Source organism: Conger conger, chromosome 10 (assembly GCF_963514075.1).
Source record: "Conger conger chromosome 10, fConCon1.1, whole genome shotgun sequence".
Lineage (NCBI taxonomy): Eukaryota > Metazoa > Chordata > Actinopteri > Anguilliformes > Congridae > Conger > Conger conger.
Window position 1 is genome coordinate 2,971,333 of NC_083769.1, and position 17,701 is coordinate 2,989,033.

Genomic DNA, 17,701 nt, shown 5'->3' on the forward strand with positions numbered 1-17,701 from the left:
TGCGTGTTGAATTATGGCAGTGTACTAACAGTGTCTGTTTGAGCATGTTAGTATACTGACAGTGTGGGTTATGGTATGTTAATGGACTGACAATGTCTGTTTGAGCATGTTAGTATACTGACAGTGTGGGTTATGGTATGTCAATGGACTGACAGTGTCTGTTTGAGCATGTTAGTATACTGACAGTGTGGGTTATGGTATGTTAATGGACTGACAGTGTCTGTTTGAGCATGTTAGTATACTGACAGTGTGGGTTATGGTATGTTAATGGACTGACAGTGTCTGTTAGATCGTGTTACAGACTGTGTGGGTTATGGTACATTAATGTACTGACAGTGTCTGTTGGAGTGTGTTAATATACTGACAGCGTGGGTTATGGCATGCTAGTGCTGTCTGTAACTATCTGGGTGTTCTGTATCTGTCCTTGCTCTGCATTGTCAAGGTTTCTATAGAAAGCTGCTTTAAGGCCAGAAGGCTGTTTTATCTGTTATCCAGCTGCCCTCTCCTGCCCTCTAATTCATGACAGGGATTAAAATACAATTAAATTGCAATAAATTAATAAATTACAAAGTATGAACAGACATGAAATCTGATGTTAAAAGCAGCTTCCAAAAGGTACGTTTTGGTATGTTTAAAATATATATATATATATGGACACTGAGGAAGAGTAACAGATGGATTTGACGAGAGAGTTCTAGAGGGAGGGCCAGCCCTGTTACCTGACTCTGTGTGTGGGAGGCAGGCTTGGTCAGGCTGTTGGACATGATCTGTGTCTGTGCTCTCCTTCAGCAGTGACATGGACACAGTCAGTAGCTCGTCAGAGGACTCAGACTCTGGAGGACCTGGGTCAGTGGCCAATGCAGTGAGGATTGCAGCAGCCAGTGCAGTGAGGATTGCAGTGGCTGATGCAACATCCAGTCAGGCAACGGGTGCAGGGACTTGGATGCCGGTGAGGACAGAGGTAGGTAGTGATGGCCCCAAATAGAACAAACACAGTCACAATGACCACAGCAGGGATAAGTGATAAATGTGTGTGTGTGTGTGTGTGTGTGTGTGTGTGTGTGTGTGTGTTTCAGGATGGCGATTGTGAGAGCCACAGGGAGAAGCTCTCTGTCTTTCTGCAGCAGACTCAGGTCACACAAGTGGAGCTGAACAAGATGAGTGCTGAGCTGAGGGCCCAACACCAGAGGAGCAGGGTAAGACACACACAGTAACACACTGTAACACACTAACACACACACTGTAACACACACACACACACACACACACACACACACTGTAACACACTGTAACACACAACCAGAGGTGCAGGGTAACACACACACACACACACACACACACACTGTAACAGACTAACAATGTATTTCACTGTAACACACTGTAACACTGTAACACTGTATCACCATCTAACACACTGTAACACAATGCACTGTAACGGACTGTAACACACTGCAACACAATCTAACACACTGTAGCAGACTGTAACACTGTATCAACATCTAACACACTGTAACAGACTGTAACAAACTGCAACATAATATACTGCACAGTAACAGACTGTGACACAAAGTAATGCACTGTAACAAACCGTAACAAACTGCATTGCAATGTAATGCACTGTATCATACTGGTGCATGGTATTGTAGTAGTTCACTGTAAGTACACAAAAAGTGGACATTTTCACACTTGCAGGATGCGTATGGCAGCATGGTGTAATTATGCTCTACATTCTTCAGGGGGAATGCCTCCTTGTGTCTTTTCAGCTTGGAGCACGCTGTGATACTGTCTCACACAAGCTTTGCCTTAAATGGCTTTGTCCGCGTAGCTCTGAAGGCACAGGGGAGTCTCTATAAATCAGCTCCAGCTTTGGAGAGACAGAGTGAGGGAGAGATAGCCATGGCCAGTGCATTATGGGTAGATTTTGGTTGATTTCATAATTACACTATATTACGTTTTATTAACAGACACTTTTATCCAAACCGATGTACAAAACAGTGCATATCAAGGCAATACGACAAACAACCTAACACATCAGAGTAGGTAAAATTCATTAGGGGCTAAGGGTAGGTAGATTAGGGTACAGCATGGGAGATTCAGACTGTGGTGGTAAATGGGCAGTGAGTGGTCTTATGGGGAAGGGGAGCACGCTCCACCACTGGGGAGCTCGGGTGGTGAAGCTCAGCAGTTGGGACAAGCGTGAGCCAATCACACGGCTGGCAGGAGGAGCAGAACGGAGTGGTCAATGGTGTGTAGGGCTTACCTGTGGGAGCAGGGCAGAGTGGTCACTGGTGTGTAGGGCTTACCTGTGGGAGCAGGGCAGAGTGGTCACTGGTGTGTAGGGCTTACCTGTGGCAGCAGGGCAGAGTGGTCACTGGTGTGTAGAGCTTACCTGTGGCAGCAGGGCAGAGTGGTCACTGGTGTGTAGGGCTTACCTGTAGCAGCAGGGCAGAGTGGTTGAGCTGGTGTGTAGGGCTTACCTGTGGGAGCAGGGCAGAGTGGTCACTGGTGTGTAGGGCTTACCTGTGGGAGCAGGGCAGAGTGGTTGAGCTGGTGTGTAGGGCTTACCTGTGGCAGCAGGGCAGAGTGGTTGAGCTGGTGTGTAGGGCTTACCTGTGGGAGCAGGGCAGAGTGGTTGAGCTGGTGTGTAGGGCTTACCTGTGGGAGCAGGGCAGAGTGGTTGAGCTGGTGTGTAGGGCTTACCTGTGGCAGCAGGGCAGAGTGGTCACTGGTGTGTAGGGCTTACCTGTGGCAGCAGGGCAGAGTGGTTGAGCTGGTGTGTAGGGCTTACCTGTGGGAGCAGGGCAGAGTGGTTGAGCTGGTGTGTAGGGCTTACCTGTGGGAGCAGGGCAGAGTGGTTGAGCTGGTGTGTAGGGCACATACCTGCACAAATGGCTGTTGCCCTCAAGTGTTGCGTGCCTAAGACAACTTGTATCCACACATCTGTTTTGTGTTTAATGATGTACAGTGTGTGTGTATACACTGTGATCTATGCTGTGTTTAATGAAGTACAGTGTGTGTGTGTGTGTGTGTGTGTGTGTGTGTATACACTGTGATCTATTCTGTGTTTAATGAAGTATAGCATGTGTGTGAGTGTGTGTGTGTGTGTGTGTGTGTGTGTGTGTGTGTGTGTGAGAGTGTAAGAGTGTGTGTGTGTATGTGTGTATACACTGTGATCTATGGCAGTAAAGATAGCAGTATCTTCGGCTATGCCTTTACTCTAAGTCCTCCATTGGTGCCGTGCTCCTGTTGACATATTTATTTTACTCATCTTCTTGCTGTACACAGGGAGTATACACTCACCAAGCACTGTATTCAGTATATTTTTTACTTCATTACACCAACTTATTTGTGCGATTATCAAATCAACTAATTGTGTGGCAGTAGTGCAATGCATACAATCATGTAAATACGGGTCAGGAGCTTCAGTTAATGTTCACATCAACCACCATTATGGGGAAAAAAATGTGATCTCTGCCAAATGACTAAAATGTAAATGTAAATGTAACCGTGGAGTGATTGTTGGTGGCAGGCAGGGCAGTTTGAGTATCTGAGAAACTGCTGATCTCCTAGGATTTTCACTCCCACTAGTCTCTAGAGTTTGCAAAGAATGATGCAAAAAACAAAAATCTAATTCAGTGAGCAGCAGTTCTGCAGACAGAAACGTCTTGTTAATGAGAGACGTCAGAGGAGAATGGCCAGACTGGTCAAAGCTGACAGGAAGGTGACAGTAATGCAAATAACCACACATTACAACAGTGGTATGCAGAAGAACATCTCTGAACACACATTGCATCATAACTCTAAGTGGATAGGCTACAGCAGTAGAAGTCTAAACAAAATAAGTCTAATAAATATCTAATAAAGTGCTCAGAGAGTGTATTTAAAATCTATCCAAAAAAAAATATATATATATATTTCACAATGTAAATAAAACACTAGAACTGCCTATTGATTAAATACAGGTGCCTCCCCTTTAACCCTTAACCTCAAATCTTTGACCTGGAACCTCACTGTCATGCTCCACCTACCACTCCCTCCTCCTCCTCCTCCTCCTCCTCCTCCTCCTCCTCCTCCTCCTTCCTGTCCCTCCATATCCTGTCCTCCCCCTAGCCATCCCAGCACCACGTCTTCAGTACTGCTCCCTGGGGTTTCTGGAGTCCAGCCAGAGTGCACTCCCACGAGAACGGCAAGCTCCCTCTCACGATCCCATCTGTCTTCAGGAGAATTTCCTAAAGAGGACAGAAGCTCCTACTGTCACATGAAGGCCAGGGAAAAAGAGAGAGGGGTTGGGCAGGGAGGAGATGGAGGGAGGGCAAGAAGAAATTATGAAGAAATATATATTTTTATATATTTAAAAAAGATTTGTAATATATTACCGAGCTTGTCTAGTTTAACTGAGTATGAAATACTCTCAAAAAGTGCAAACCCCACCTACTGCTGTTCTTGGTTGGTTCGGTTGCACCAGGCAAGATTAATGGAGCACAGAAAAGTATTGAACCCGATTGGACCCTGGTCTGGAGGAGACTGATGTGCTGAATCACCAAACCTCTGAGCACCTGCACGGTTTGGCCCTGCGGTTCTGCCGCTTTTCCAGGAAAATATTTCCTCACTTTCATGATAGACGGAGGGGGTATCTTCACCACGATCTTCATCTGAACCATCATCATGTTCTTCATCAACTTCTCTACTATATCCATTGTCTTTAACTTCATAACCGTCATCATCATCATCACCTTCATAACCTTAAACATCATCACCATCATCATCATTGTAATAATGGTGTTTTCCTGCTGGGTGTAGTAGAGACTGTTTACTGTTCCTTAGTGTTGCTTATCATTATTGTTTCTCTGTGTTGTTCCACAGTGCTGTTCCACAGTGCTGTTTCATTCTACAGCCCTCCATCTCTCCTCTCATTATCCTGCGGAAACAGGCAGCAGTGCAGAATAAAACCGCCGTACTCTTCTGCTCTGTAGGATGCATATTTCCCTCTCATTCCTCCTTCATCGATTCACTTCTCATCTCATTTGTTCTGTGTTTCACTCCTCATCCTGTTCCCGTTTCCCCTCGGCTATTCCCTGTGTCAGAGTAAATACAAGCCTTCTGGGAAAGGCGCGTGCTGAAGATGACATTCCCCCCCCTCACTGCTCACAAGTTCCTGTTTGCCACGGCCCCCGGCCCTGCCCACTCGCTGTTAGACTCTGGATCTAATCTGCTGCTATTTTTCCTACACATTTCCAATTAAATACAACTTTCTTTGTTTCATTGTATTGTTGGCACCCCTCCCCCATTTCAGATTTTTTCAAATATCTTATAAAAAAGCATGTACATATGTAAATGTGTCAATCAGTCTGTCAGTCAATCAATCAATCAATAAGATTTGATTTGGTATATAAATCTTGAATAAGGAAGCGTCATGGAGAATGTCAGAAGTGATTAACAGAATGAACGAGAGGGTCATACTTAATAAGACATCACATCCATATCATAGAATAACTCACAAGAGCATTCCTCTCTGTGTCCTAAGGCAGCCGCAGGTAAACACAATGTCCATGGCGGGTGTGACACAGCACACGTGACACAGCACATGCGTGACCTTTCCGTGTTCTCCTTGCTTGCATGTAGGTGCCCAGCGTGATGAAGACAGTCCTGAAAATGAGCCTGCTATCTGTGCTTGGAGTCATCATGTTCTGGTGGGCAACTGACCAGCTGGAGTGGATTGGGCCAGACTGGAATACCTAACCACTCCCACCAACAAGGGTCTATTCTGAAGATAAGAGCATGAGAATAAATGTTTTTTTTTTTCGGAACACCATTTAATGTTCACCATTCTAAGCCATAAACTTGGCACCACATTTTCTTGTCAACATGCCTTTTGCTTCCATTTATAGTTTAATGTTTTTAAAACATATATCTTTATACTGTTGTGTTTTTTTAAGTGATATACTGTATGTTTGTACTTTTGATTACTTTTATATTGCAATAATGTATATGAAGGACCCGCTGATGTGGACATATTAATGACACAATTATTTTGATTATTATGATTATTATGTTGCAGAACAATTCTTAATGCATTCATTATTCATAATTCAGGATTAAATTGTACCACTCTGGGGTGGGGCTAGGAACATCTGACCACCCAGTCCTGTACACACACACACTCACCCACTCCAGTACACACACACACACACACACACACACTCACCCACTCCAGTACACACACACACACACACACTCACACACACACACACACACACACACACACACTCACCCACTCCAGTACACACACACACACTCACCCACTCCAGTACACACACACACTCACACACACACTCACACACACACACACACACACACACACACACACACACACACACACACACACACACACACACACACACACTCCAGTACACACACACACTCACACACACACTCACACACACACACACACACACACACACACACACACACACACACACACACACACACACACACACACACTCCAGTACACACACACACCCACACACTCCAGTACACACACACACACACACACACACACACACTCACCCACTCCAGTACAAACACTCATATGGATGCACTCACACACATGCATTCACATACTACATACACACAAAATGGGATGAGCCTGAAATAAGGAATTTCTGTATTTCTGTTCAATATGAATGAATGAATGAATGAATGAATGAATGACAAAGCATTCAGTATTAAACATTTATTCAGTAAAGCTGTCCTTTAAACATTTTTCTTCCTAATTTAGCTTTATGGGGTAATGTAGTAGGTCTTCATATTAATTCATGTTGTACTATGTAACCGCAAACAAACAATGGCATGTCGGCCCAAATTTGCATAAATAAATAAAAAAACATATTATTCTACAAATTACACCCAAGTGCTTATTTGTTTGTGAACATTACACTTTTTTAAATCATACCCATTTTATTATTTTAGCAAATTCAGTCTGAAATATTTTTTGCATTTTGAATAATTCCACCTCAGCTTGAATTCCAGAAATAAAATCAATGACCCAGGTTATATGTGTATGACATGTGTATGACATGTGTATATGTGTATGGTTAAGGTAAATGACTGGGACACCCAAGGTCGGTGGTTCTAATCCTGGTGTAGCCACAATAAGATCCGCACAGCCGTTGGGCCCTTGAGCAAGGCCCTTAACCCTGCATTGCTCCAAGAGAGGACTGTCTAATCAACTGTATGTCACTCTGGATAAGAGCATCTGCCAAATGCCAGTAATGTAATGTAATGACATGCTGATCTTTTAATTGTTGTTTTTAATTGATTTGCAGAAATTGCCCTCTATTTAGGCCTATGTATTTGATCATTACTTATAAAGAGTATATGGGCCTACTGTTTTGTTTTTAACATTTTAGCTGAGGGAAAGAAAACAGTTAAAACATAATTATTAAAGACTGACCCTCGCGCCCTCGGTTCACTGTATGGGGGCTGGATACGGTGACATCATACTTAAAAATCCGAAGGCGTGGTAACTTATATTGCGTCAAAAATAGCTTTTTTTCTTAAACATATTTCATGGAAGTAAAGCCCCTTGTTCATGTGTGTGTCTGACCAATTAAGGCTGAGCGCGGAGATCAGCCGCTGTCACAGCCTCTCCCCTCCAGTGCGTAAGGATTATCCCCAGAGAGAGACGCGCAGGGTGGGAGGTGCAGTTAGCCACACTCGAAGTTGTGAGTTTTTTCTCTGCTTGGGCTTTGTGCGAGAGATAGAAGGAGGATTTGGCGTCCGTGAGTGCTTATAAAAACACTTTATAACGAAGTAAGTTTGGAACTCTTACGTTTCATACTTGTTATAAAAATATTAAAGAGTTGCCTATTTAACAGTACGGTGTTAGGAATCTATTGATAGGCTACCATAGAATAACGGACTCGTCTTGAATCAGGCCGACTATTGCAAAAAGCTTTGCAAAAAAAGATCAGTGAGCAGATTCGTCTAATATTAATGCCTACATACCCCGCGCGTAAAAAACGCTAACTTATTGTTACCACGTAGTGGTAAATCAACTTTGATAAAGTAAATTTGATTTGGAATTTCCCCGTTGAACGCATAATTATAAACTTTTTAATTTGAATTAAAACGGAATATTTTGTGTAAATGCCAGTTCTTTGAGCATATCCATATGTGTTTCACATGCCATTGTGCATGCTTCATCGAATGTCGAATGGGCGCTTTAGGCAACCAGTATTAATCAATCAGCGATCGAGTCAAATCGGAGAGGGCATGGATAGACAGGCTACGTAAAAGTTGTTGAGGTGATGTGTGTGGAGATGTTGATGTAACATTTGCAAAAATATGTTTGTTTAGTCCTTTAATTATGCGCTAGAGTCTCGTGTTTCTTCTTCATCTTATGAAACCAGACTAGCAGCCTTGCAATTTCGCTGTGAATGTAGTATTTACGCTACGTCACTGCGATGTAGCTTGTGTTATGACAGTTCGCATTGAATTGAATTTTATTTAACTTTATTTGATTAATTTAATTTATGAGTAATTTCCACTTAGGTCGACCCTTGTGAGCTCGTATTGAATGTGGTTAGGGTTTACTGGATCAGCTTACTATTGACAGCGCTGCGTACACGGAATACGCGGAACTCAGCTGTATGGAGTGTACTGTAATCCTAAAAGCATCACTTGTGGCGTGATATTGGGGCTCCCGGTTAGATTAGTCTCTGTGCTCTTTATGGGTACATTAGATTATGCGGCTGCAATGAATATGCCTTTACAACAGCAAATGAATAGTTCCACAAAATTGCAATCACTGTAGTTTTAATTGTGTACTGTTAAGATTGAAAATTTGTGTGGGCTTGTATAGCTGCAGAAATGAGGATTGATATAGATGTGTCAATTAAATTTTTGATTTTACTGTAAAATGAGTTGAGTTGAATCATTTGTTGTTGCATGCTGTTTTTATGCTCCAAATCAGACAGCTTCTACCAGATGCACATCCTAGTGGAAAGATTGGGTACTGTATATCATACTCCAAAGGTGGTCTTGGTGACAGGGTCACATGACCAGAGGAATATCACCATGTAAATACTGTGTTAGTGACAGGATCACATGACCAGAGGAACGTCACAATGTAAATACTGTGTTAGTGACAGGGTCACATGACCAGAGGAACGTCACAATGTAAATACTGTGTTAGTGACAGGGTCACATGACCAGAGGAACATCACAATGTAAATACTGTGTTAGTGACAGGGTCACATGACCAGAGGAACATCACAATGTAAATACTGTGTTAGTGACAGGGTCACATGACCAGAGGAACATCACAATGTAAATACTGTGTTAGTGTCAGGGTCACATGACCAGAGGAACGTCACAATGTAAATACTGTGTTAGTGACAGGGTCACATGACCAGATGAACATCACAATGTAAATACTGTGTTAGTGACAGGGTCACATGACCAGAGGAACATCATCACAATGTAAATACTGTGTTAGTGTCAGGGTCACATGACCAGAGGAATATCACCATGTAAATAGTGACAGGGTCACATGACCAGAGGAACGTCACAATGTAAATACTGTCTTAGTGACAGGGTCATTGTGCATCACCTTCACCTGCACTTCCGGTTTTGGTTTCCTCTGTAAACCATAATAATTAGAAAATAGCACTTCTGCAGTTGACTCGGCAGACCACTCTATCAGGTGTTCAGAATCTCACATTAAGTCAGGACATTCATTAAAGAGACTGTAAATAATTATGTAATTATTAAATGACCATAAATTATCACAGAGGGATGTATCCACTACACATCATCCACCACATATCTATTCAAAGTAATGTAAATAACAATAATAACACACATTTTAATTCAGACATAAATTCTGTATGTCAGGCTTGTATGGGTGTGGTCACCACCCAACCTCCCTCCTCAACACCTCCCAAAATGTACCACCAAAAAGTGAACTCTATTGGAGAAGAAGGGATACTGGGTTGGTAGAGGGAGTAAGAGTTGAAAAATAGCAAGATGCAAAACTCCACTCAGAAAGACCCCTGGTCAGGATTCAGTCCCCTGGTCAGGATTCAGTCCCCTGGTCAGGATTCAGTCCCCTGGTCAGGATTCAGTCCCCTGGTCAGGATTCAGTCCCCTGGTCAGGATTCAGTCCCCTGGTCAGGATTCAGTCCCCTGGTCAGGATTCAGTCCCCTGGTCAGGATTCAGTCCCCTGGTCAGGATTCAGACCCCTGGTCAGGATTCAGACCCTCTGGTCAGGATTCAGACCCCTGGTCAGGATTCAGTCCCCTGGTCAGGATTCAGACCCTCTGGTCAGGATTCAGTCCCCTGGTCAGGATTCAGACCCCTGACGTTGTTGTAAGGCAATGGTGTTACCCATTGCACCACCGTACCACACAGCTCATGCTACAAATCTCTGTATACAAATCTAATGAAACTATGCGAGGAGATAGGCAATGAGACTAAAACAGTTATTGGCAATTAATTATTAATGTCATCAAGGTACCTGAACCAATAGTCTGGTATTAACTGGAACTCCACCCATTCAATCCCCACATAGGAAGAGATGGAAATGTTTACACTGATATAAATTTTGCTGATGCTTAATACATACCATAATAACCCCATACTCAGTAGAATGAAGCCATTCACAGATTTACAGGCAACACCAACCCTAGCACTCTGGCACCATGACGGGGTGGGCTGGGGAGTATCTGGGAATGAGATTTCTGAGTGGCAGGTGCATAGTGACAGGGGAGTAACCTTATTGGCTAACTTATTGTTAAAAGCTTGTCGATACAATAATTTCCAGGACAGTAAAAGAACAAATTTTGTTGAGGATTATTGTTATTGTTTTAGGTGGGTGACATTTGGCTTCTCTGACAGGTTTGCATCTGGCATGACAAATTCTCATAATACTGGACCTCATCTATAAAAATGTATAGATGAGGTTGATTTCCTTGTTTGAAACAATTCTGAGAAGGGATACAATATTTGCATGATAAACAGAGGGTCCCTCTGCATCCATTTTGAGATGTTCAGGTTAGCAGCAGAACTCACCCCTCACCCTCTGTACAAAAAAACCGAAACCCAGGTATGCACCCCAGACGTGGTCACGTGCTGGCCAGTTCTAGTTTTGGTCAGTTTTAAATTAATTGCATTCACCTGATAAACAGATACAGCATGATTCCTTAATGAGGTGTAATTTTTATTTAAATGTGTATCATTTTTCTTGTTTACAGACAAAAGTGTCACATCAAGGAAGAGTTACCCGTGGAATAATAATAATAATAATAATAAAATAAACAGTCTTGCTGACCCCACCCTGAAAACTGGTCAAGTGCGTGGGGGAGCAGAGTCAAAATGAGTTATACACACCCACGCTTCAATCAGTCAGCCGCTGCTGTCGCGGCTCCACTCTCCAACTCCTCTCTCGACCCGGATAAGGACGCAGAAATGCCGGCCACGGAGAAGGACCTTGCAGAGGACGCTCCTTGGAAGAAGATCCAGCAGAACACCTTCACTCGCTGGTGTAACGAGCACCTGAAATGCATCAACAAGCGGATCGCCAACCTGCAGACGGACCTGGGCGATGGACTACGGCTCATAGGGCTCATTGAAGTCCTGAGCCAGAGGAAGATGTTCCGAAAGTACAACCAGCGCCCCACGTTCCGCCAGATGCAGCTGGAAAACGTCTCAGTGGCGCTCGAGTTCCTGGAGAAAGAAAATATCAAACTCGTTTCAATCGGTAGGTAGCCTTAAAAATGATATTTTAGAAGTAGCGTTAACTTCTCCTTGACTGCATTTCACGCTGTGCTGTGGTATGTTTATAGTTCAATGTATATAGTAGCCTATATATATATATATATATATATATATATATATATATATATATATATATATAATGATTTTGGTTAAATTAATTACTGTTTGTCTGCGTGTTTTATATTCAACTGTTTGCGCGTAGTTTTACAACATAGCTGGGATTGTATATTGTCAAGCGACTGACGCCTATGTAGAGTAGCCTATGATTTAAGCTTTATTGAAGAACGGCGTTGTTTCAATACATTATATTACATTATTGGCATTTGGCAGACGCTCTTATCCAATACGTTATGTTGAGTTAATATTGATTTGAATATTAGCAGATGCGACGTGCCTTACGCTGAGAATGGAATTTTCCCAGTTTTTGGCACCGTGTCGGTTGTAGGACTTGCAGGACAATGCAGATACAAATCACTCATGAAGCATCGAATTAAAACAAGTGTAAACTCAACCGCCACTTATTTAGTGATAACGGATTTTTCTTAATTGTGTTGCAGGATGTGAACAACCAGTCTCTGTCTTGTCAAGGAAAAGGAATCTCTCTAACGCTGTAGCGCTGTGCTCTGAATGAATGAAAACTGGTTGAGATCAATGATAAGGAAAGGTTTGCGCTGCACCAGCTTTCAGCTCACCGATCGCCGGTGCTATATTATAGCTATATTGTATTTGTATTATATATGCAAAATGTTTTGTTTTTTTCAATATCTTAAAAAAATATATTTTGCCCTGTGGAGAGGGGCCTGGCAGAGGGGCAAGTTCAAAGTTTGGGGAAAGTTTGTGGTTCTGGGATATGGTTGTAGAATTTTTGGGTTTATGGGGTTAAGGTTTTTGTAAAGTTAATGGGCTTTAGGGGTTAAGCGGTGTGAGAGTTAGGGGTTTCAAGATTTTTTCTTGGCATGGGGTGAGTTTCCTTTTTCTGTTTGTTTGAGTGCCTCTGTGGTAATGTTCAGAAGCTGCTGAGGGACCAAGGGCTTTTTCTGTCTTCCTCCAACAGCCAATGCCGAATGCTGAAGGCTTCCACAAAGCCAGAAAGTGGTAGGGCTCTGATCCGTATCTGACTGGTACAAGATAACGTCATTTCATGTAGCCAACACAGCAGTCTTTAGCCAGTTCTCATGTGTTGTGTGTGTGTGGCAGCCAGCAATGTGCATTCTGACCTTTTGGATTTCGGGACATTGTTAGAGTTTTGCTCCTCTCTTTAGGCTCTTGTGGAGGGAAGAGGTGGCAGTCCCAGCACAGGCCAAGCTTTACCTCCCTCCAATCTCAGGAGATTTGCTATATTATCTCATTTCCTGTGGTTGGCCAAGGCCCGCTGTCATGCTCATGCTTCCTGTTATTATGTCTTTCCTGTGCGTTAACCTCCACATCGAAACGTGACTGAAACAGCCTCTCTGCAGCCACGTTAACCTCCACATCGAAACGTGACTGAAACAGCCCCTCTGCAGCCACGTTAACCTCCACATCGAAACGTGACTGAAACAGCCTCTCTGCAGCCACGTTAACCTCCACATCGAAACGTGACTGAAACAGCCCCTCTGCAGCCACGTTAACCTCCACATCGAAACGTGACTGAAACAGCCTCTCTGCAGCCACGTTAACCTCCACATCGAAACGTGACTGAAACAGCCCCTCTGCAGCCACGTTAACCTCCACATCGAAACGTGACTGAAACAGCCTCTCTGCAGCCACGTTAACCTCCACATCGAAACGTGACTGAAACAGCCTCTCTGCAGCCACGTTAACCTCCACATCGAAACGTGACTGAAACAGCCCCTCTGCAGCCACGTTAACCTCCACATCGAAACGTGACTGAAACAGCCCCTCTGCAGCCACGTTAACCTCCACATCGAAACGTGACTGAAACAGCCTCTCTGCAGCCACGTTAACCTCCACATCGAAACGTGACTGAAACAGCCTCTCTGCAGCCACGTTAACCTCCACATCGAAACGTGACTAAAACAGCCTCTCTGCAGCCACGTTAACCTCCACATCGAAACGTGACTGAAACAGCCCCTCTGCAGCCACGTTAACCTCCACATCGAAACGTGACTGAAACAGCCTCTCTGCAGCCACGTTAACCTCCACATTGAAACGTGACTGAAACAGCCCCTCTGCAGCCACGTTAACCTCCACATCAAAACGTGACTGAAACAGCCCCTCTGCAGCCACGTTAACCTCCACATCGAAACGTGACTGAAACAGCCTCTCTGCAGCCACGTTAACCTCCACATCGAAACGTGACTGAAACAGCCCCTCTGCAGCCACGTTAACCTCCACATCGAAACGTGACTGAAACAGCCCCTCTGCAGCCACGTTAACCTCCACATCGAAACGTGACTGAAACAGCCTCTCTGCAGCCACGTTAACCTCCACATCGAAACGTGACTGAAACAGCCCCTCTGCAGCCACGTTAACCTCCACATCGAAACGTGACTGAAACAGCCTCTCTGCAGCCACGTTAACCTCCACATCGAAACGTGACTGAAACAGCCCCTCTGCAGCCACGTTAACCTCCACATCGAAACGTGACTGAAACAGCCTCTCTGCAGCCACGTTAACCTCCACATCGAAACGTGACTGAAACAAGCCTCTCTGCAGCCACGTTAACCTCCACATCGAAACGTGACTGAAACAGCCTCTCTGCAGCCACGTTAACCTCCACATCGAAACGTGACTGAAACAGCCCCTCTGCAGCCACGTTAACCTCCACATCGAAACGTGACTGAAACAGCCCCTCTGCAGCCACGTTAACCTCCACATCGAAACGTGACTGAAACAGCCCCTCTGCAGCCACGTTAACCTCCACATCGAAACGTGACTGAAACAGCCCCTCTGCAGCCACGTTAACCTCCACATCGAAACGTGACTGAAACAGCCCCTCTGCAGCCACGTTAACCTCCACATCGAAACGTGACTGAAACAGCCCCTCTGCAGCCGTGTGGTAGTCTGCAGGACCGAGGAGCCGCGAGCAGAACGCAAAGTCCCAGAATAGACCTGGGCCTCAGGAACTTTAGTGGTGCGAAACGATTGTTATCGGTAGCACTCGGCCGTGAGTACTATCCATACACAAGCGCAGCTTGTAGGGAGAGAGGTCCGCGAATGGTCCTGATGTGATTCTGAAGCAGCCACTTAGCTCTGAATCGGTGGATAATGTCAGTGGTAATGCCATTGGTATATGATGGTCAGCCATGATGTCCTTAGCATTAGATGCCACTGGTGGTGTCATTATAGTGTTTACATGAATTGCCCCTGACTGGTCAGTGGGGACTGGCATTTCTTCTCCAGGCAGGGCTGCCATCAAGATTCTCAGTGTCCAGCCATCTGGGACCCCCAAAAAAAGGGTGGAAAACCAGCAGCTTGACAAGTGCTGGTGTGCAAATGAGGCATCAAATAAACCCTGGTAATAATATGCTTATGCTTTACATGACACCTTAGTCACTAAATTACTTTGCACTTAAGGCTGCATTTAAGAATAAGGGCGCTTTCATACCTGCCTTGTTTAGTCAGTTTCGAACCCTGGTGCGTTTCCCCCCGGTGCGGTTCTTTTGGGCAGGTGTGCATACAGCAATCGACCCCTCGTGCGGACCAAAACAACTGTGCCGAGATGCTGTTGAGACCATTTGTGGCGAGAACATGGATCTGACCCAATTACAGGAGGCATTGTGCATGTTGGGCTAAACTGGCTGCTGTAGTGAGCTGCGCTGTGCATTATGGGATAAGGAAAAGTTAAGTTTTTCCAGTTTGTCCTACTCAACGCTATACATTTCTGCCCAATAAATGAATGACCTTAGCACACACATGGTTTTGTTTAGAAATCATGGTTCGCTTAAAAAAAAGTCAGTGTGAAACGCTGTATTCGGTTCAGAACAAATCAAGCAAAGCATAGGTATGAAAGCGTGCGATTGCCTCTCTTTGTCAGGTGAGTGAAACGCTGTATTCGGTTCAGAACAAATCAAGCAAAGCATAGGTATGAAAGTGTGCGATTGCCTCTCTTTGTCAGGTCTAGGGGCTGTGGGAGCAGTTTGGACTGCAGCCAAGAGGAGGCGCTGGCTGCACTGTGTTTACAACATGGCTTGCATGACTTTGAGAGGATTTGACACCAAAGTATCTGCCCTTTTTTCCCCTCTGTTTTCCACATTCATCAGAGGTTATCTGCGGTTGTGTGTAATGTGCCGTTAATTAGCCCACCACCAGCAGATAACACGGCTGGCATTGCTAGAGCCTGGCCCAGGCGGGCGGGAGAAATGCTGGCAGTATGCGGCTTCCTGTTCTGGGATCCGTTTCACAAGGCCTGCAGCATGTCCTGTGTTCTGCAACTGCAGGATTTGATTAGTGGGAGTGCTTTGGGTCAGATCGAGCACTAGCAGTCCGGTCTCATGGTGTCGAAGTTAAAGTACTGGCTGTGTTTGGCACTCTGTCTCTTCAGTCTGGGAGTTGTGGAGTGGCGTTGGGCTTGACAGCTCTCTTGTTTCTTGAGCCCTGCTCTGTGTTTCTCGCAGACCGGAACCATAGCTTGGGAATTTAGTCCAAAGCATTTAAGCTCAGAGAGGGATTCTGACTCTCGAATGTTTCCTGATAACTCTTGTGTGTGTGTGCACTAGAATCTGTTATTGACATGCTGACTTCATGGTCCCCAGTTACAGTTTCACAACCGGACTCTGCTTGCATTCGTTTCACTTATGAAGACATGCCAATGAATCATGACCACGATGAGGATGAACTGATGATGATGATGATGATGATGATGATGGTGACTGTTTATGGTTTAGTGGGCTGCTGTTTTTGGGGAGGGGACATTCTATTCTGCGTGCCTTAAACCACGAGTTCCCAAACCTCACCTGTGACTCGCTTCGCTATTTGAAGCATTTTCTGTGTTTTGCTCCTTGTTAAAAGTACCCAACATATTATGTCCAGATAATTCACTGACCACCCCTGAAGTCTTAGACCGCTGGAGCCCTGTTCCTCCCCTAGTTGTACACAGCCTGGAGCTGTTTCACCCCAACTGTCTAAACCTCACTACACCTGTCTAAACCTCAATACACCTGTCTAAACCTCACTACACCTGTCTAAACCTCACTACACTTCCTCCTCATTTGGACCGTCTTCGTTTCCAGCTAGTTCTTGACCCTAACTGTAACCCACTCAATCGATTTGTGTTGTTCTTATTACATTTGTTATGTCCATTATATCTTTACACCATGCCAGTGTGACACAAAGAGAATATGTCCTTTATATGTTTTTAAATTACTTGTAATGAGGGGAAAATCCTGAATGTCAGGAGTCTGTGATTAATCATTGTGTGAAAGAGTAAAGAGGAAAAGGTAGCATGTTTAGTTGCGTGATTTGTATGCATACAAGGATACCAGGTTCAGAAAAGGGTTGTGATGTTTGCATTAGTAGCACTAGAAGAGCCTTTGTAACACTTGGGATGAGATGATGAGAAATGAGAGAGACTGAAACCAGCCTGGAAGGAGTTGCTCTTGGTCAGGGGACACGCGATGCTTTCCTCTCAACATGTTTGAAACTTGTGATGGCAATCAGCGCTATATAAAATGCTATATCAGCTGCCTGAATTTCTCTGTTCTTTGGAATTACTCTGACCTATATGAGTGTATTTGACTTCTTCTCTGATTGATAAATCAATAAACTGAACATTCTCTCTTCCTTCATAGATTTAACATGTGATTTTCATGATGCCAGCCAGCGGGGATGGGCATAGACCCCTCTATTGCCGGGTTCCTCCTGAGGTTTCTTGCCACTGGGGATATTTTGTGCCACAGTCTGATGCGTGAAGAACAAATTTGACTATTTGGCTTGAGAGGGAATTCAGTTGGAGGGAGATAAAGGAAATGGCTTTTTTTT

General features: G+C 44.3%; 2 protein-coding genes across 9 annotated transcripts in view; both read left to right on the top strand.

Moving 5' to 3' along the window:
• The window catches only part of si:dkey-183p4.10 (serine-aspartate repeat-containing protein I), a 32,376-nt gene extending 26,020 nt beyond the window's left edge, over nt 1–6,356 (top strand). For 5 of the 6 annotated variants that reach the window (XM_061259056.1, XM_061259061.1, XM_061259058.1 and 2 more), the window contains 3 exons: nt 790–961; nt 1,077–1,196; nt 5,623–6,356. In XM_061259056.1, coding sequence (XP_061115040.1) covers nt 790–961; nt 1,077–1,196; nt 5,623–5,739 — 409 coding nt within the window. In that variant the 3' untranslated portion in view covers nt 5,740–6,356. The remainder of the gene's footprint in view (nt 1–789; nt 962–1,076; nt 1,197–5,622) is intronic. The other variant, XM_061259057.1, reaches the window with a different exon arrangement.
• A 1,343-nt stretch (nt 6,357–7,699) lies between these two features.
• Nucleotides 7,700–17,701, top strand: part of LOC133139453 (filamin-A-like) — a 64,668-nt gene continuing 54,666 nt past the window's right edge. For all 3 annotated transcript variants that reach the window (XM_061259008.1, XM_061259009.1, XM_061259010.1), the window contains exons 1-2: nt 7,700–7,812; nt 11,257–11,762. In XM_061259008.1, coding sequence (XP_061114992.1) covers nt 11,378–11,762 — 385 coding nt within the window. In that variant the 5' untranslated portion in view covers nt 7,700–7,812; nt 11,257–11,377. The remainder of the gene's footprint in view (nt 7,813–11,256; nt 11,763–17,701) is intronic.